Source organism: Nyctereutes procyonoides, unplaced genomic scaffold (genome assembly GCF_905146905.1).
Source record: "Nyctereutes procyonoides isolate TBG_1078 unplaced genomic scaffold, NYPRO_anot_genome, whole genome shotgun sequence".
In the NCBI taxonomy this organism is placed as follows: Eukaryota; Metazoa; Chordata; class Mammalia; order Carnivora; family Canidae; genus Nyctereutes; species Nyctereutes procyonoides.
In genome coordinates, this window is record NW_026575133.1 from 41887024 (window position 1) to 41908374 (window position 21351).

A 21351-nucleotide genomic window follows, 5' to 3' on the forward strand; every position below is an offset into this window, starting at 1 on the left:
CTGGCACCCAGGAGTGATATGTTTGTAGAATTGGCCCAGGGGAGGCAGTTGGTGATGAGCAATTGTTTCACCAGTGTGGGACGGTCCATAGTCAGGGCAGTGAAATCCTCTCACTCCTTGCAGGGGCTGGTCCCACGAGTCAGGGGACCATCACCATGCTCCCCAGGCATGGAAAGATGTCCTCTTCTTCCTCTCCACAAGGTAGAACACCTGACCCCAGAATTAATGGAGCCAAGTGGTTAGATCTTATATTTATTAGATTCCTTTTATCCAGGGCAGCCCGGGTGGCTCAGCGGTTTTAGCACCGTCTTTGGCCCAGGGCGTAATCCTGGAGACCCGGGATCAAGTCCCACGTCAGGCTCCCTGCATGGAGCCTGCTTCTCTGCCTCTCTCTGTATCTCTCATGAGTAAATAAATAAATCTTAAAAAAATATATAATTAAAAAAAAGATTCCTTTTATTATTTCTAACTAAATATCCTTATGCCATTGTTGCCTCTCTGGGTTTCAATAACTTTAAAAGATAATCTTGTTTTTTAAACATTTTATTTATTTATTTATTAGAGAGAGAGAGAGAGAGAGAGAGAGAGAGAGAGAGAGAGAGAGAGAGAGAAGCAGGGCCCCTGCTGAGCAGAGAGCCTGATGCAGGACTCCATCTCAGGACCCCTAGATCATGAGCTGAGCCAGAAGCAGACGCTCAACTGACTGAGCCACCCAGGTGCCCCTAAAAAGATGTATTTATAAACTAGAATTACTAGTAGTTAACACTTGGCTATATTCTAGATCAAACAAGTAAACACAAAACCTGATATAAATGACATTTTGGGGGCAATTATGGGAATACTGATATACTTTATAATATTACGAGAATGTTAACTTTCTGAGGTGTGATAATGTGGTTAAGTACAGGATGTTCTTACGCAGGGGATACCTGTTGCAAGCCTGCAACCTTCTTTCAAACAGTCCAACAAAGAAAGTAAATGTGTGTAAATCATATATTATGCACATAGAAGGAGACCGAGAGAGGAGGCAAAGGTGGCAAAATGTTAATAGCTGGAAGCTAAGTTAAAAGTACTGGTAGTGAGGGGCATCTGGGTGGCCCAGTGGTTGGCGTCTGTCTTTGGCTCTGGTAGTGATCCTGGGATCCTAGGATTGAGTCCGGCATCAGGGTCCCCGCAGGGAACCTGCTTCTCTCTCTGCCTATGTCTCTGCCTCTCTCTGTGTCTTTCACAAACAAATAAATAAATAAAATCTTTACAAAAAAATACCAGTAGTGAGTTTAAGCAATAAATGCTTATTGGTGGGACGTCTGGGTGGCTCAGCCATTGAGCATCTGCCTTTGGCTCAGGGCGTGATCCCAGAGTTCTGGGATCAAGTCCCACACTGGGCTCCCTGCATGGAGCCTGCTTCTCCCTCTGCCTGTGTCTCTGCCTCTCTCTCTGTGTCTCTCATGAAAAAATAAATAAAATCTTTTTAAAAATGCGTATTGGTATTTTAAATTAAGAACCTTGAAATATGAAGCACGTGGTATCTCATTTTGAAATAAAATCTAAGAGAGCACCAATCCATGGTGTGGACCTGGAAATCCTCATAGGTCAAGTCCCATGTGGGCAAGAGCACTTGGCAGGATCTGGGTGCCAAGTGCTGGCTCAGCATCCCCAACAGTCACACATGGAGCAACGCGAGGGCAGGCGTTTCCGTGTTTGGTTTATGGCTGTATCCCAGGCACCTGGTTATTCATTACAAATTGCTATAGAGTAAAACTGGAAACAAGCGAACTGCTCAGCTATGTGGGTTAACTAAATAAAATACGTCCCGCTCATTTCAAGTATTTTATGGCCAATATTTGTTGAATGAATAAACATAGGTTTTTCTCCTGCTTTCTATAAACCTCTGGCTCGTACCTGTTTCTCTCTGCAATTTTCTCTTGACAGCTGGGCTGCCTGGCCTGGGGCCCCTGAGAGTCCACAGGGGCATAGGCCGCCAGCCCCCCAGGTCGATCAGAGGTTCTGGGTAACCACAGTAAAGTTTTGTTCCTGTAAGTGGGGTAGGAGTAAGGCTATGAAGAAAGCTAGGCTGCTAAACATGCACAGACTTGCTTTTAAAAGTAAGTTGATTTGGTGCCTTGACCTGTGACCCCCCCACTCCAACATAAGTCCTGGTACAATGGTGGGGGTGGGTAGGGGCACAGAACAAAAGCAACCAGAGTCCTGTCTGAGTGGACACACTGCTCTTTCTGGTCCTTTCCTTTGAAATTACATTGGCCAATAGTTGGCTTCTTCTGGGCGAAGGCTGGAAGTGCCTGGAGATCCTGAAGGCCAACCACTTCTTTTTTTTGGAAGAAAGCCAGGATGAAGAAGACAACTTCTTTCCCGGCAAAAAAATCCCCAAGAGATAAACAATGAAGAGGTAAATGCTTTTCAGTGTGAACGTTTTATTTTGAGTTTTTAAATACACACATCTTATACTGCAGTTAAAACAAAGCTTAAGCATAGATATCCCCACCTCCGTTAGCCCGGACTTACACTGCGGTCCTGTGGCCGCCGGGGGTGACGGGCCGGCGCAGGGGCTCGTGGGCACTCTGCTGCACACCGACCAGGCCCTTCCGCCTCGTCTTTCCCGTGTTCGTCATAATCTGGTGGAAAGAAAGAGGAGAAAGGGCTGGAGACACTGTGTACTTGTGAGCTGATCTAGAAGTAGAAGTTCCTGCGTGTAATAAATTAATCTGTCATAATCAAAGGCTTTGCAAATAAATGAGTAAGGATCATGACACAGATTATTCAGATAAAAAGAAATTGGGGGAAAATTTCCCATGGGCTTGCATATTATACCACTTGACAGTATAAAGTAAAAAAATAAATCAGACCATGGAAAAGAGAAGAAAACAGTTGAATACAGTATTAATCACATCTCTGGGAAGACTGAGTTTTGAAAGTGAGAAGGAAAAAAAATTAGCAGATTTGGTTTCATAAAAAAGTAACATTTCCACTTATATATTAGAGACAAACCCAAACTACAGGTAAACAACAAGCCGGGAAGAAATATTTGCACATATTTAACAGATGAAATGTTGAGGTTTTCATTAGATAAGCAGCTCTTACAAATCAAAAAGTAAAACAGTACATTGTGTTGAGCAAAGAAATCAAATAGCTAAGTCATAAACAGAAAAGATCACCAGTTCATAAATGATGAAAAAAATGATCAACTTTACAAGTTATTGGAAACTACAACTTCACAAAACAGATATCATCTTTCAACTATTACATGACCATTAAAGCAATGATCCACCCACTGCCAGCAGGAGTCAAAAATGTTAGTGCCACAGGAAGCCAAGTCATTTCTAATTACTCTGGGAAGTAATCTGGTGTTTTATATCAGGAGTCATAAAAATGTTCACATCCTTGGGTGTAAATCCTAGTGAAAGTACTCCAAATATGGAAAATATTATATAAACAAAGTTGTTTGTTACAAAATTGTTATACAGTAAAACTGGAATAATCTGAGTGTCTGGTAATAGAGGAATAATTAAGTGAGATATGGCATGTTCATTTGAAATATTAACTGGTCATTTACAATGATAAAGACTTGGGTTATGAAGAAAAATGCTTCTTTAAAACATTTAATAAAAGGTTCTAATACTACATATAAATGATGCTTTCCATTACGCTAAAAGTACACAAAAGACCAGAAGGAAATGAACACTAAAATGCATACAGTGGTAAGCAGTATAGTAGAACCAAGGGGGATTTTTTCTCCCCTTTATTTTCCAAGTGTTCTGTAATATGGTTAGATTATGTTACCAATTAAGAAAAACAGTTTAAAAAATAAATTACTGTAAAACTGGTGCAATCTGAATGGAGTTTGGATTGTGTCAGGACAGACTGCCCATATGACAGGACACTGCAATCATTTGAAACAGGGCTATTACGGAGACTGGGGGAAGGGTGCACAGGACCTCTCTAGGCTACTCTTCCAAACTCCTATGAATCTAGAGTTATTTGGAAATAAAAATAAAAAAAATTGGCATGTTATTTGGAAAAAAAAAAACTAGAAATTTTTTAAAAATTGGAATTACATCTTTGATTTCTTGATTTTTGCTGAGAGGTTATTTGGGTTTATCTAACGTTTGAGGTAGGGAAAAGAAAAAAGGGGCCCCATTGTGTTGTGGGGACAGCTGCCAGCTGGGTGAGTGGACAGGGTGGGCCCAAACCCAGGCTGGTAAAGGTAGGGGTAGAGGGGAGGCAGTGTGAAGGGGAGCAGGGCGGGAGGAGAAAGAAGGTGTGAGGCCTTCAGTATGGGGAGGAAATGGCACAAACTTCTAGGTAAGAACTAAAATGCAGTTCCAACTCCCTTTATATCTCTTGTGTGATGTGCAAAAAAGGGCTATTTTAACTGCAGTCAATTCTCACACCTGCTGCTTTTACTAGGACTCCCCTGTGGTCACATTGCCCCGTCCAGTCCAGTATCGAGACTCAAATTTATTGGCTGTGCTACTCATCAGGGGAGCAGGCCCTTTTACCCACCCCAGGAACACCCATGCTGCTCTTTCTCCCTCCATTATTCCAGACAGAACACCTGAGTCTTGCCAAAAAAGGCCTAGAAGGTGGGGTCTTAAGGTACTAGAAAAGGAGAGAAGGTGAATATATGGCTTCTTGCCTCCTCCTCCTCCACTCACCCTCCCAACTCCTTCCTAGAAGACAGAGAACACTTCACTTACATGTGAGAGTGTTTCAGATTTTGGAAAACCCTGTCAACCATACCATTTCCCTTTTATCCCCCCAAAAAGATTTTAAGTAATCTCTACGACCAACATGGGGCTCGAACTTACAACCCTGAGATCAAGAGTTGCACATTCTACCAACTGAGCCAGCCAGGCGCCCCTGCCGTACCATCTTCTTAAAACCTTATAGACTTAAGAAATAACTTAAGGTGGGTGGTATTCATCCTCTCCAGTGGATGAAGAAACGGAGTCTGGCCTGCGGGCTGGAAGTGTCTGGTCTGTTACCCAAAGGCCTGAGGAAAGGTCCTTGGTGGTGGGAAAGTGCAGGACCCAGCACTGTTGTGGGTACACCCAGCGTCTCAGAGCAGCCGTTTTCCCTAGGGCCCACTTCCTGCTCGCCTTACAACCTGCTGTGCTTGTGGGTGAGCCACATGGGAGTCCATGAGGTCTCCAGGCTCCTCTCTGGGCCCCTCAGTTTCAAAGCAGCCTTTTTGGGCTAGAAAGATCTGAAAGGTTATCTAGTCCTGCTGACTATACTGAGTTCCACAGAAATGCCTCAGGGGCTACTGGGAGAGAGCAGAGAAAGGGTTCCTGGCAGCCACCTTACTCAACCAGAGGGACTCAGCCTTCATCTGTGTGACAGATGGGGGTTTGGTTTGAAAGAAGGTTCTGCTACTTAAAAAATGCAGTGGATGATTTAGCAGAATATAATTTATTCAGTAGTAAAAGATGGTCAACACATGTCAATTTAGGTAAAAAAAAAATGTTATTTCCCATTGACTAGTTTTCAAGGACTGGTGAATCACATAAGGAAATTATGACATGTTAATAAAGCAGTATGAGTTTTTATAAGAAAATATAGGTATTCTTACTATTTATCTTCTATCGGTCCACCCGTTTATCTACCCATCTATCCATCCATCTACCAACTCACCCATCCACCTACCCATCCATCGATCCATTGATCCATCCATCTAGCTACTCATCCATCCATCCATCCATCCATCCATATATAAAATTACATGCAAGCTAGAGCAGACACTGTTTGCTGGTTACCCAATATTCATTCTCTCTTGACCAATGGTGCTCTAATTTTGTTGGCATGTAAATGTTTCTACTTCGGGACCCCTAGGTGGCTCAGCGGTTGAGTGTCCACCTTTGGCTCAGGGCATGATCCTGGGGTCCTGGGATGGAGTCCCATATTGGGTTCCCTGCATGGAGCCTGCTTCTCCCTCTGCCTATGTCTCTGCCTCTTTCTCTCTGTGTCTCACATGAATAAATAAAATCTTAAAAAAGAAAGAAAGAAAGAAAGAAATGTTTCTACTTAAAAATACTTCCTTTCCCAGATTCCCTTGCAGCTAGTAGTTCTGTGACCTGGTCCTGACCAGTAAGAATGGAGTGGAGGTCGCTAGCTGGAGCTTTGGGGAAAAGCACTGTAGACAGGTAGATTTGGCTGTTCTGCCAATTTGGCCTTCTTCCTGACTTTAACGTGGATTTGTGCCAGGAGCTGCATGGGTCACCTCATTACCACGAGGCAACATGCCTGGGAATGAAGGAGTGATGTATGGAGGCAGGACTACCATTGAGCTGACGAAACCGGAGCTTCAAGGCCCCAGAAGGGGCCCAAGCAATGTGTTCATGTGGGCATATTTTTTGTAACATTTGCAAAAGTAAGATATTTTAATTGCAAGCACTTTATACTGCTGTTTCTTTCCACTCTGACTTCCCTTCTGCTGTTTCTTCCTACTCTGACTTCCCTTGTCACACTTTCCTTCATGCTGGTGACATGATGCTGGAACAGCCAAAGGCAATTTGGGATTTAGGTAAGGGGATGCTGAGTCCAGGTGACATTTAATTTGTGTTTCCTGGGATGTATTCATATGATTCCCAATCACCTGGGTGCACAGCCAAACAATGGCTGGCCATTCTGGGGCAGGAACGGCTTCTAGGAATTCCCTATGTTGTTGGAGTATTTATGAATAATCCATATGCAAGAAAACTTGAAATATCCCCAAATTTTGCAGCTTATTTGTGGAAGAAACTTGAGGAAGGTGTTCTCAAATTTAGTACTATCCTAAAAATGTAGCCAGCATCACCAAAAACTAAATGTGAGGCCAAAAAGTTTTCTAATCTTGATCAAATCTGATTAAATTTGATCAAATATGTTAGAAGGACTAATTTCCATTTCTCTCTGTAGAAAATATTAGGAACTCATTGTCATATATGTAGAGGCAATCAAAGGCATGAAACAAAAGTAGACAAAAAAGCCCCCATGGGGTGTGCAAAGCAGCTAACTAATAAAAACATTATTTTTCTCTTTGTGATATCTGTCAATTCTTTTTTTTAAAAGATTTTATTTATTTATTCATGAAACACACACACACACACACACACAGAGGCAGAGACACAGGCAGAGGGAGAAGCAGCCTCCAAGCAGGGAGCCCGACGTGGGACTCGATCCCGGGACTCCAGGATCACCCCGGGCCGAAGGCAGGTGTTAAACCACTGAGCCACCCAGGGATTCCCTTGAGCCACCTAGGGATTCGCTGTCAATTCTTAAAATGTGAATTTCACTGTGATTTCTCATTCTCATTTAAATCAGGTGTTCACTTCCATAACTAACTTTGTATTCCTTTATTTAAAGACCTCCTAAACCCCATAAGCCAGAGGACCCATGCAACCTGGGTCTTTCCTTTGTATTGACAGGCAGAGTGTGGAAAGACATGGACAAAAAAAAAAAAAAATGGACAGAGCCTGGGGTCTGATGTCCCACAGCATCATCAGCAGGACTGATAAGTCAGGACTCTCCGCTATTAGCCGTTAATAAAGCAAAGACACGACGCAGAGATAAATGGAAGGGAGACAGAGGGTACGGTGGTTATTATGGTTGTTTGTGCTGTTTTCTTTTGACTTTCGAGTAATACACATGCATTTCTTTTGTAATTAGGAAGAAGAATACACGCGGTGCCTCACTGACTCAGTCGGTAGAGTGTGTAATGCTTGATCTCGGGATTGTGAGTTCGAGTACCAAGTCTGGTGTAGACATTACTTAAAAACAAATACACATTAAAAAAAAAGAATACAAGAAACAAATTGAAAAAGAAATGCATTTGGAGGGACACCTGGGTAGCTCAGCAGTTAAACGTCTGCCTGGCCCAGGGAGTGATCCTGGAGTCCTGGGATCAAGTCCCACATTGGGTTCCTTGCATGGAGCCTGCTTCTCCCTCTGCCTGTGTCTCTGCCTCTCTCTCTGGGTCTCTCATGAATAAATAAATAAAATCTTTGAAAAAAAAAAAAAGAAAAAGCATTTGGAATATTTAGGAGTCTGGGATTCCCACTCCCCCTGCTTGTTCAGTTGTTTTCACACAAGGATATGGATTTTTAACTCCAACCCAATTCCTCACTCTGTAGAAGGCACTGAGCCTTCAACCATTAGGCAGAGCAGGGATAACTGGTTGAAAAGTGATTATAAAAAGGTCCAAAGTGGAGACACATTAGAAAAAAAATTTAAAGCAAAAATTGTATACCAAGGCTCTTCCTTCTCTGATTTTGGTTTTTGCTGCAAGTAAAGCACAGCCAGCTGCAAGCGCCTCATACTCCCACCAGGGCAGTGGGATGGTGGGGGCCCAGAGCCCTGTCTTTCTCCAAGGGGCTCAGCCTGGCACCCTGGCCAGCTGTGCCCACCACCCAAGTGGCAAAGTTTCCATGGTCCAGACTCTGGTTTCAGGACCACAGGGCGTGTGTGTGTGTGTGTGTGTGTGTGTGTGTGTGTGTAATAAAGATGCAGATCCCCCCTTGCACCTCCATACACACATTCTCTGGAGGCAGGGCTGACCAGTCCTTCAGGCGATCTCCGGAAAACTGAGTGAATTTGGGTCTTTGTCGGACAGGGGGAATAAAGTGTGGAAAGTGAGTAATTAGTTTTTACAATCAGCCTCCCCCCTGCCCCCCAAACGGAGTCTGTGCTTAACACAGACCATATGGAAATTGTGAATATGCCACTCAGTGGGACTTCTCTCAATTTGCAAATACAGCATGCAATTCACTGGAAAATTGACAGCTTTTCCAGAAGGTGGCACAGCTTAGTGGGAAAGAACAAAGGCAAGCAGGCTCAAATACACTTGAGAATATTCCTTACCTTCCTTAGTCTCAGCTCTCCTGTCTAGAAAATGCTATACTCAGAATTTCCCCCATAGCTTGTTGGGAGGACCAAATTTACTGGAGTCAGGTGTGTGAAGCCCTCAGCACAAAGCTTGGCCCGTGACATGTGCTGAACTCATTTAAGACGTGCCTCTTGCTGTTGTTGAGGGTAACTAATGATACACTTAAACTGTGAAATAAAAACAAAAAACTGAGATCCTATGGTAAATATCTATACCCCTTTAACCAAGGTGACAAAGCTATTTAGATCTGGGCATTTTTTTTTTTAGGAAGAATTAAGTGATTATTCAGCATAGTACGGATGACACAAATTCAGAAATAACCAAGCAAGGAGAAGTTGGCAAATCATCCGTCTTGACCTGCTGACGGTCACAGCCTAAGGAAGAAACGAAGCATGCTGCTTTCCACCAGAATTACGAGTAAGCAACACATTTCATGTGACCACTGCCACTCTCATGCAAGCTAGGAAAAGTGACTTGTTCTCTTGTCACCAGCTTTCTGAGTTCTCTGTGGTCTGCAGCATTTCTTGTGGCCAGGGCTCTGCAGTGCACAGGGTCTGTATGCTTGCAGTTGGGAGGAAGAGGACCAGCAAGGGGGCCTCGTGTAGGTGTGGCTACAAATGCCCAGCTGGAGGCGAGCTTGTGGGGGGGTGTCCTATGTGTCCAGGAATCCTGGTAATGGCTTCCTTCCATCCCCGAACACCTTGGTGGGCTGCCCCTACTGTACCTCCACCCTCACCCCAAGCCAGTAGTTTCCAGATCATTGGTGTGTACAAGAACCGATTCCTTAAAAAAAAAAAAAAAAAAAAAAAAAAAAAAAAAGAACCGATTCCTGGGATTATGGTAAGGAGGTCTGGCGTGGGTCCCAGATTCTGTCTTTAAGCCACATTCCATGTTCTAGGGCTTTGAGAGACCCTGAGCAGCTCTGTTTGCAGGATGTGCAGGACAGTCTCTGCCAACCCACTCACCACCCCTCGCTGTTATCTGCAGCCCTCACCAATGACACACTTTTGTCTGCTCTGTGTCTTCTTTTGTAAACTTCTCGAAGGTGACAGCTAGGTCTTAAACTTTTTGGCATTCTGCTATGTGTTAGGCAAATGCCCCAAGTTCAAGAAAAGCATTTTGTATGATCTAATCCAATGTTACAAAAAGTCAGTATCTTCAAGAGATTTTGAAAAACCTACAACCTATGTAGGATGTCAGAATAGGATGTAGGAATCCTTACTTTTGGGCACATACTCCCCAGTGAGAAAAATCTTCTACCTGTAGCAGGTTCCCTCGTCTGCCATAAACTGTTGCGACAATGTGAACTGAAAGCCCCTACTCGCACTGGAGCCAAAGCACAGCAAGTAAGACTCCTTGTTGAAGTCAATGACCCTGACACAGAGGCTGGCTGGCTGTCAACTTCAAATCAAGACCAGGGGATGGAGGGCAGCTTTAGCATGGGTGACGGACAAAGACAGGAATGCTGGGAGTGTGCACACCACCTCAGTGACTACTGCTCCACATACCGTTTTCTAGTGAGACTGTAAAATCCTTTCTATTATGAGATCCTACAGTGACCTGTTGCAGTGGGCTGAGGGGCAGTGGGCTGAGGGGCAGTGGCCCCAGATAGACATGTCCATGTTCTAACCCCAAGAACCTGTGAATGTGACATTTGGAAAAGCAGTCTTTGCAAATGTGACTAAGTTATGGATCCTGAGATGAAAGATCATTCTAGATTATCTTAGATCCAATGATAAGTGTCCTTATATGAGACGAAAGAAAGAAAAGGGGGAGAAGACCCCATGGAGATGGAGGCAGAGTTCAGGAGGGACGCAGCCACAAGCTGAGGAACACATGGAACCATCAGAAGCTGGGGAGCATGAAAGCTTCCCCTGCAGGGCCTTTGGAGGGGACGTGGCTGTGTGGACATCTTGATGTTGGACCTCTGGCCTCCAGAACTGTGAGAGAATTAATTTCTGGTGTTTTAAGCCATTTGGTTTATGCTCATTTATTACTCTGGCCCTAGGAAGCTAATACGCTTGGTTGGTCTTCACATTTATATAATGAATTCTTTCTGGATGTCATTTGTATTACTCATGTCTCCACCAACGACACAAGCAAACGTGCAGGAACTTTCCTGTTGGATTCAAAATCTCTCCTAGTACGTAGGATAGTATGTACATCCTAGGATAGTACATACACATTCAGGAGATTTAGAACTGCATGCTATGAGAAAATGACACCATTTCCAGATGCCATGACACTGGGCGACCCGTCGATCTGCAAGCTCTGCCATTTTGTGCCTCAGTGAAGCTGCATGAGGAAGCTGGGAGTCCCAGATGTTCTGCATCTGGGACTTTTTTTTGGTGTTGTTAGAAATCTTCACCACTATCAACATAAGATCTCACCCACACCATTGGACTGTGTCGTGGTACCGCAAGTCATTCAGCTGGGGGCTGCATTTAGGTTTCTTATTCACTAAGCTGCGTGATATCCTTGCTGACCCTCACGTGCCTGCATGGTTGTGTCTGTGGGCTGTGTGCCCGATGGCTGGTGCTTCCATCCTCCAAAGTAGCCCCACCGACTGCCTCTTCTGTCCTCCTCATCTCCTACCCCTGAAGCAGGAGAGTCTTGCTTTTAAACAATGCACAGCCTATCAAATGGAGCCCTGTCCTTCCCTGACAAAGCCAGCACTCTTCCAAAGGGAAACAGAGCCTCGTCAGGGCTCCAGATTCCCATCAACAACTTGGAACCTGGCTCCCTCACTTCCAACCTTACTTGACCTAATATAAACAGAGCCTCCACAGTCAGACTCCTTTGATCCTTGAGACATTCTAAGGACCGTGGCAGGTTATTGGCCTTGATGGTGGCCAGATGCAAGGGGGGGGGAGGGTGTAAAGGTGGCACCCTGGCCCAGCCTCCTTGGGTCATCTGCCTTCTGTCACTTTTCCTCCTTACAGTCTATTCTCCATTATGCAGCCAGAGTGAAAATAGAAGGTCGTATATTAAAACAAGTCAAGGGATGCCCGGGTGGCTCAGTGGTTGAGCATCTGCCTTTGGCTCAGGGCATGACCCCGATCTGGGGATCGAGTCCCAGGTCAGGCCTGCTTCTCTCACTGCCTGTGTCTCTGCCTCTCTCTCTGTGTCTCTCATGAATAAATAAATAAAATCTTTTAAAAATAATAAATTAAAACAAGTCAAACGGAGTCACTCCCCAACTCCAAGATGCTCCCAGCTCATGTAGGATAAAATCCCAAACCCTTGCCTAGGAAGCTCCCACAGCTGGCTGCCTCTAACCTCAAGTTCCACCAGCAGATTCTATACTCTGGCCTGGGGCCCTGGAAATTCCTCAAAAAGTGAGGATGACCAGGGCAGGTGACTGGGGAGACCAGTACCCAGGATGAGATGAGAAGGGCCGGGATGGGGGTGGCGCTGGAAAGGCACTTTCTGCTTCTAGCCACTCCTACAAGGCTCATGTCACCTGCATCCACATCCTTCTCCTTCTGAAGTCACTGTCCCTGCTGGCCGACTGTTGAGAGACTGGCTCCCGGCTTTCTGCTCCAACAATAACCTGACTCATTCGAGGAGAGGTCAGACTCTGTGTGACCGACTCAGTCAACCACCAGCTTCAAAATTCCAGGAGCTCCTCTTGATGCCATGGCCATTGCTGCTGTGCACTCTGCTGTCCGTCTTGGAGCTCCAGTCCCCACTGGCTCCCAAACCCTTGCAGTTGCTCCTCCCTTTGGAAACCTCACATTCCACCACTCCACCTGTCCACTGACGTGCCTTCTGCTCATGGTTTCATGAGAAACCTGTGGGTCCGTGGCACTGCCACCCTCTCCTGGCCAATCGGCAGCTCCCTCCTGGCTAATACCCTTCCCTGTTTAGCTAGAGGAGCTAAGCATGGGCGCCCAGAGCTGGCCGGGCATCAGAGTCAGCAGGGAGTTTTTAGGGCTTAGATTATGGCCTGATCTAGGACGTGTGACTCCACAGGCCTCTTGGATGCTTGGACTGACCACTCAGTCCATTCTGAACCACTCTTCCCTTCAGTTCGTCAGCATGCTACATTCTCCTGGTTCTCTGCAATCCTGATTGTCCACTTTTCTGCCTTTCTCAGAGGCTCCTCTTCTTGCTTCCCGTCCTGACACATCTGGTCTTCCCCTCTGGCCTCAGCCCCTCACCCTCTCCCCCCGGCCCTCCACTTCAGTGAGCAATCACACCTGCTTTGATGGTTTCAGCCATCACCTGTGTGCTAGTGACTGCCCTTTTCCCCTCTACTAGATAAGGATGCACAAAAATTCAGAAGCTGTGCATGTAGATGATTACTACTAAAGATGGACACAACGTTAGACATTAGGAAGGTTCCTGGCATGTGCCCTTTGGTTATATTCTAATCTTTTCCTGTTCACCCACAGCCCTGGGGCAGGTAGCTGGGACCACAGTGCACTTCAGGGCCATTGCAGGCAAACAGGCCAGCAAAGAGCTTCTCACAAACACGGTATTGTAGCAGACCAAACCAAACCATTATGTGTTACTGCAAAGGCTCAATGCATCAATGGCCCATCTCTCCTTTCCCCTTTTCCCCGCACCCTCATGTGGTACTTACTCCCAAGTACTCCGTGGTCAGAAGCTTCTCGCCTGAGAGCTCTCCAAGCTGGGGCTGGATCAGCTCATCTTTGTCCAGATCAGCTTCCATAGTGTCATGGTCCTCCTGTTTCAAAGGACACATGGGATGAGTGCTGTGAACCCCCAGCCATGCATTCTCAAAGAGGCTGCTGTTCCCTAAGTGGGCACCTACCATATAATGACAAGGTCTGTGCCCAACCCTGACAACTGGTGGGTTTTCATGTCAAAGGGCTTTGGGGGCAGTCTGTCCTCTGCTTATAACCTCTGCATGAAGATGGAAGGGAAGATGCCAGCCTCCTCTTTTGGAAGCTGGGCACCTAGGGAGCATTTCCACGGCCACAGAGTGAAGAGGTTCAACAGGACACCCAGCAGTCTCTCTTAGTCAGTTCTCTGAATTTCCCTCTGTGAGTTCCAGGTGCCATGTGAACAGCCAAGTCAGTCTACCAACAACTATTAAGCATCTTCATATGCACATATGCCTTCCAGGGCACACAAAACTTGTTCTCTCTAGTAGTTTACAGCCAGTAAGTTAAGGAGACTCCTCAAAAAGAGAAGAGCTGTTTTGCTTTTGGGAAGATGGAGTAGATATAATTTTCACTATTCCTCCCACTAAATACAACCCAAACACTGGATGTTATGTATAAAATAAACATAAGAGACCCTGAAAGATGGAGAGAAGGAGGCAGACTGGCTAGGTCTCTGAAGATGCAAGGAATGAAAGGTGCTGAGTTCCCTGGGTTTCCTTTGTTCTTATAGATTCCACACTTGGAGCAGAAGAAGCCAGCAACCTGGCAATGTGAATGGTGAAGGCAAAAAATCCCCCCCAAAGCCTCTAGCCAAAGGACCAGGAAAGGGATAGCCTAGCATGACAGAAGTTTTAGAAAATAACCAAACACTACAGAAAATATCATGGCCCTGTCCCAACCACACCAGCAAGGGCCTCAGGGAGGGGGCCAGACTTCTACTCATTAGGTATCATCAGGCACCCCTACATCCCCAGCTGGGGTGCATGAGAAAAGAGCAAGTAGAGAGGGGGAGCTTCATCCCTGCTGGGAAGTAATGAGGTCCTCATCCCCAGGTGAGAGTGGAGACCATGTGGAGAGCCTAGCCTCCACTTGGCAGTAATAAGATATCCCCCCTCCATGATCTGAGGGTGTCAGAGGAGCCTGGTAGAGAGAGAATCAAGGGCTTCACCACTACCCACCATGTCCCTGTGGCATCAGGGGAGGCAATGTGGGCAACACTAACGAGGTGCTCCTACCTGTTCTGGTTAGGGAGATACTAGTGGAGGCCTAGAAGGTATCTGGGGAATTCCCATCCCAGCCCTGCAGTAACAAGGAGTCTCCTCCTCCTCAACCCCCACCAGTAGGTGTCAACAGAGGCTGAGTGTAAATCCTGAACTTTTATTCACACCTGGCAGTAATAAGGAGGAGCCCCTGCTCCCTCAGCCAGAGCAGGGTCAGGAGCAGCTGGCTAAAACAGGTTTAAATTAGATCAAAAGTCTTATAATACTCAAAATATCTTGGTTTAAATAAAAAAAAATCACTCATCAGGGGCACCTGGGTGGCTCAGTCGGTTAAGCGTCTGCCTTTGGCTCAGGTTGTGATCCCAGGGTCCTGAAATGGAGCCCGCGTTGGGCTCTCTACTCAGCAAGGAACCCGCTTCTCCCTCTCCCTCTGTTTGCTGCTCTGCCTACTTGTATGCTCTCTCTCTGTGTCAAATAAACAAAATCTTTTTTTTTTAAGATTAAATTTTTTTTTATTTTTTATTTTTATTTTTAATTCATGAGAGACACACACACACAGAGGCAGAGACATAGGTAGAGAGAAAAGCAGGCTCCATGTAAGGAGCCCAATGTGGGACTCAATCCCAGGACTCCAGGATCACACCCTGAGCCAAAGCCAGATGTTCAACCACTGAGCCACCCAGGCGTCCCAATAAATAAAATCTTTTAAAAAAATCACTCATCATACCAGGAGTCAGGGAGCTCTCAAACTGAATAAAAAGAGACAATCAGTAGATGCCAATATCAAGATAACAGAGTTGCTAGAATTATCTGCCATTGATTTCTAAAGCAGTCATCACAAAAAGGCTTCCATGAGCCATGCACATTCTTGAAACAAATGAAAAAAAAAAAAAAAAAAAAAAAGAAAGTCTCCAGAACACAAAAGAAGACTAGACAAACCGAAAGCAAGCAAAAGGAAGGAAATAATAAAGAGCAGATATCAATGAAAAGGAAAGTAGAAAACAGTAGAGAAAATTAGTCAAACAAAAAGCTGATTCTTTGAAAAGATTAATAAAAATGCCAAGTCTCAAGCAAGACCAACAAAGAAAAAGGTAGAAGACAGAAATTACCAATGTTGGGAATGAAACAGAAGATATTACTACAGATCCTACAGATAAAAAAAGATAAGGGATTATCATGAATAACTCTACACATATAGGTTTGACAACTTAGATAAAAACACAAATCATGGGGTGCCTGGGTGGTTCAATTGGCTAAGTGTCTGCGTTCAGTTCAGGTTATGATTCTGGGGTCCTGGGACTGAGCTTTGTATTGGGCTCCTTGCTCACTGGGGGGCCTGCTTCTCCTCCCTCTGCCTGCTGCTCCCCTTGCTTGAGCTCTCTCTCTGTTAAATAAATAAAATCTTAAAAAAACCCACAAATCATCACAAGCCTGTCAATATGAAACTGTGATATAAGACTATTCAAGTAACCTTAGAATTATGACTATGAGGGAAATTGCTTCATAATTTATTTTATTTTTTAAAGATTTATTTATTTATTCATGATAGACATAGAGAGAGAGAGAGAGAGAGAGAGACAGAGACACAGGCAGAGGGAGAAGCAGGCTCCATGCTGGGAGCCCGACGGGGGACTCGATGCCAGGACTCCAGGATCGCCAAAGACAGGCACTAAACCGCTGAGCCACCCAGGGATCCCCTGCTTCATAATTTAAAAGTTCCCCGAAAAGAAATCTTCAGGCCTACATGGTCTCCCTGAAGATTTCTATCAGGCTTTTAAAAAAGTAACACCAATTCTGTCTTCAAGAAAACAAAACAGGGGATGCCTGTGTGGCTCAGTGGTTAAGCACCTGCCTTTGGCCCAGGGCATGATCCTGGGAGTCCCAGGATAGAGTCCCACGTCAGGCTCCCTACATGGAGTCTGCTTCTCCCTCTGCCTGTGTCTCTGCCTCTCTCTCTCTCTGTGTCTTTCATGAATAAATAAATGAAATCTTCAAAAAAAAGAAAGAAAGAAAGAAAACAAAACAGGAAGGAACACTTCTTAATTCATTTTATAAAGCTTTTATGTTACCAAAACCAGATAAAGACAGTACCACAAAAAAAAAAAACAAAAAACAAAACAAAGACAAATGTCCTTCATGAATAAAGATGCAAAAATCCTTAACAATCAAGTCAAAAGAAATGGGAAAAAAAATCCTTAACAAAATCTTAACAAATAGAATAGAGCAATAGATCAATATGTTAAAAGAATTATATGCCATGGCAAGTGGGTTTGTTCTGTCAATGCAAGTCTGGTTCAATATCTAAAATTTAAACATTGTAGTCTACAAGATTAACAGGTTTGTGAAGAAAAAAGTCACATGATCATATAAATGGATGAAAAAAAAGGATCAAACTCAACAACATTCATGATAAAAACTCTAAAAAAAAAAAAAAAAGGACAGAGGGGTACTTGATAAAGAACCAATAGCTAATATTGCACTTAATGATGAAAGACTGGATGCTTTCCCCCTAAGACTGGGAACAAGGCAAGGATTCCTGCTTTCACCATTCTTTTCAACATAGTGCTAGAAATTCTAGGCAGAGCAATAAAGAGGAAAAAAAAAAGGAAGTAAAAAGCATATAGATCAGAGAGGAAGAAATAGAACTATCTCTGTTTGCAGATGCTGTGATTGTCTATATAGAAAATCCCAAGGAATCAACCCCTCGAAAATCCTAGAACTAAGAGAGTTCAGAGAGTACATGAGATACAAGATAAATTCATGAAAATCAATTTCTATATACTAGTGATGAGCTTAAATTAAGACACTGAAATAAAATAAGACATCATTTATAATTGGTCAGAAAAAATAAAAATGAAAAATACTTAGGTGTCAACCTAGGAAGACATGTATGGGACTTGCATGCTGAGAGCTATGAAATGCTAATGAAAGAAACTGAAGATCATATAAATGGAAAGATATATATTGTTCATGAATTGGAAGACTCAACATAGTTAAGATGTCAATTCTATTCAAATTGCTAGATGAATTTAATGTAATTTCTATCAAATACCAGCAAGATTTTTCTGTAAATACATACAAGATTATTCTAAAATGTAGAAAGGGCAAAGGGACTAGAAGAGCTAAGAATATTTTGAAAAAGAATATGGTGGGAAGAATTAATACACCCAATTTCAGGAATTACTATATAGCAACAGGTTTCAAGACTGGGTAGGATTTCAGAGGCCCAGAGTTGAGAACCTCAAAACAGATGTACACAGAGTAACTGGATCACTCCCACACTGAGAACACAAAACTGGTACAGCCCCTGTGGAAAACAGTCTGGCAGTTTCTTCAAAAGCTAAACCTACAACTACATGTGGCTCAGCGATTACACTCTTGGGCATTTATCCCAGAGAGAGGGAAACTTATCGTCATATAAAAATCTGTACATGAATGCTTACAGCAGCTTTACTTGTCACAACTCAACACCGGGAATGCCGGCTGTCCTTCCACAGGGGAACCATTCAACAAACCATGGTACATCCATACCAGGAACTACTGCTACACAAACCTGGATGACTCTCCAGTGAATTATGCTGTGCAAAACAAGTTATTTCTCATGGTTATAAACTGTACAATTCTATTTACATGACATTCTTGAAGTGACAAAATGGTGGAAATGGAGAACAGATTAGTGGTTGCCAGGGGTTATGGAGGAAATGGGGGGGAGGGGAAGTGGGTGTGGCTATTAAAGATATCCCAGTGGTAATGGAAATCCTCAATGTTAATATCCTGACTGTGATATTATACTATAGTTTTGCAAGATGTCATCACTGGATGGAACTGGGTAATGGCGGGGGGTGGGGGGTGTCCTGCAGTACTCTTTCCCACTCTCTGCCAAGACTTCAGAGATCATGTTGTCCTTTGCGGTTTAAATTATAAAGATAACACCCAAACAGAGCAGACCTTCACCTGACAGGTACTAAGGAAAGACTGTGTCTATGATGGGAGCTGGCTGGCTATGGGAGTGAGAAAGGGGGAGGACAGGGGCCTGAGGAAGCTGGCAGTTCAAGTGCTGGTCCAGCCCTCAGGGTGTAGGGGTGCCTCAGGCCTGGTGACAATGGTCCCTGAGATCACCTAACCAATCCTTCCCCTGATTCCTTGCCCACTCAACAACCTGTCATTTGGCTCCTCTAAACCTCCCAACAGGAAGAGAAGCCCTATTCTGCAAATAGGTGTTCCCTGCCCCTATTCATTCTGGGTGCCCCAGTCTTCTGTGAATTTGATTTATGAGTCAGTGTCCAAGGGATCTGAGGGCTCACATTCCTGTGGGGCCCGCGTCTGGGCAGGGCTGTTTCAGGGAGGACAGGCCGTCTAAGCTCTCTTTAGCACACAGATAGGTAATGCCATCTGCCATCACTAGACAGTGCCACCCAGGACGGGATGTCTTAAGGGGGTGTGATTTACCTGTCTTAAGGTGGTCTCCAAAGGCAGAATAAGAGGCAGGTCCCAGACCAGCACAGAGCCTTCTCTAACCATCAGGACTGTCTTCTTCGGGGCACGGGCAGCTGAGCAGATCCTCCTCTGCCAGCTTACATGTAAGAGCATCACATGGTGCCTTCTGATCACAGGATCACTGAGGAACCCACCTTACGTGGATTTCCATGGCACTTTGTGTCTTAGCTGGGGGTTCCCTTTACTTTACCTATTGTGTCTGGTGTGGACTGAGCCCGAGAGAAGTGGCCAGCCCACAGTGACAGGTGGGTCTGGAGGCCAGGAGTCCAGACTTAAAGCTGGAAGCAGCCCTCTTCTGCCCAAATCTTTGTGATTCAGCCACTTGGGACCTGCATAGAACTTATTTCTGAGGAGGCTGGGGCTGAACTGACTGTCTTCGAGGTCCAAGGACCCCCACATCTGGCTGAGGTAGAGCTCAACAGGCCAGAGAGGGAAGAGCAGGGCTGCAGCGGCATTCCAGAACTCTCCGTCTCATCTTTCTCCTTCCCGTCCCATCTAATTCCAAACAGAGGATCCACTCTTGTGCTGCTGCTGCACCAGGTTCAAAGGCAATCTAACCCCCAGTCCTGACTCATCGCCACAGTCAGGGCAGTTGCCTTCTCCTGCTGTTCACCAGAGGCTGTAGCTCAGCTGGCCAAGGGCTAGTGTACCCACCATCCTGAAATTTCACTCGGGGCTCCTTAAAGGTAATGCTATCTGCGAGGCCCTACCTGAGGTCAGCTACCTGAGGTCAGCTCTGGGACAGCTAGGAGGAGTTACAGTGCCACCATGGCTTAGAGTTTAGTTTACTTAAAGCCCAACATCTTAGTGATCAAGTATAGTGTGTACATTATGGATTATTTTAGGAAAACAACTGTTCCGTGAACAAAAACAGCAGGCTCTGTGGTAAGAGTGAGTGGCAGGGAGCTCTGGGCAACGGGGTAGTATTTCAACTCTTTTCCAGGGGCCGAAGCCTTGGAGGCACGGGCAGGAAATGGGCTTATGAATCACAGTTTCACGGAGGAATTGGTGATACACCACGTCCCTGCCAGGGTGGAATATAAAACGTTAAGAAACTAAACAAACGTCCACATTCCATTTCGATGAAAAATAAATGGTCCATGGCTAACCTCAGCCAGTGCTAGCCAGAGTATTTCTTTACCCTGGACAACAAGCACCTCTGTAAGACACTCACAAATCAACCTGTACACACGCTAGCAAATACTTTTCATTGCAAGTTAAAGCTTGATTTAACTTGTTCCAAAACTAGTAAGGGATTCACTGAAATATTTACCCAATATTCTTTTTTAGTTAAAACAAGTTGAAGATTTTTTTTTTCCTTTTTATTACAACTACTTTATAGTTAAATTCGTTGGTAATGGATAGGCCCTCCCTAACCTCCAAAAACACAGGACACTTCCTGCATTTGGTCTCTAACATATACAACTGTTAATGAAAGATAACTTGAATTGCAGTGTAGTATGGGAATGTGGGGCCAGAGAAAGAACCAGGGAACTATGCCCCATCTACCCACCACCTGGAGAATTTGCTTCCTCTGTCATTGCTTCTCTACTGGCAGCATGTGGACAGACACTCTCGGTGCTTTCAGGATATTATGTTAGTGTAAATGCACAAAGGCAGGAAAATGGACGTGAAAAATCATTATTAAATTGATAGTTCTTGGTTAAGCAAGTTTTAAACTGAGGCTGTAATTTGGAAAAACAGGACTCTTGCCAGTAGGTCTCAGTTTCTCCAGCCAGCAGACGGGATCCTCTTGCTTCCTCATTGGAAATCATGACTTACCGACACAGGAAATTTCTTAAGTTCTCTGATTTTGAAAAGCCATATGCTGGAGAGACATAGACAAGTCATAGTCATGGTTTTCCTAAGAAACACTAGTATCAGTGGAAAGGAAATGGAGGCATGTTGGGACTTCTGAAATGTAAAGAGCAAAAGTAAAATGAGCTCTACTAGTTGAGTTGGAAAATGCAATGTAACAAAGGGAGCGAGAGCTTAATTCAATACTATTCAATCCGCTTCCAGCAGCACTTGGGAAACTATGTGCAGAGAGAGGACTGGGAAGGCAGAGGAAAGCACTAGATGCGGTGGGAAATGTAAGCAGAGAGCCTACCAGAAATGA

General features: G+C 44.6%; 1 protein-coding gene across 6 annotated transcripts in view; it reads right to left on the reverse strand.

Annotated features, from left to right (window-relative positions):
• The window catches only part of ARMC9 (armadillo repeat containing 9), a 156616-nt gene that overhangs the window by 21835 nt on the left and 113430 nt on the right, over positions 1-21351 (reverse strand). For all 6 annotated transcript variants that reach the window (XR_008661216.1, XR_008661217.1, XM_055300398.1 and 3 more), the window contains 2 exons: positions 13470-13574; positions 2524-2633 (listed from right to left, as the gene is read on the reverse strand). Coding sequence is in view for 4 of the 6 variants with exons in the window: in XM_055300398.1 (XP_055156373.1) it covers positions 2524-2633; positions 13470-13574 (215 nt within the window). In the remaining 2 variants the exon portion in view is untranslated. The remainder of the gene's footprint in view (positions 1-2523; positions 2634-13469; positions 13575-21351) is intronic.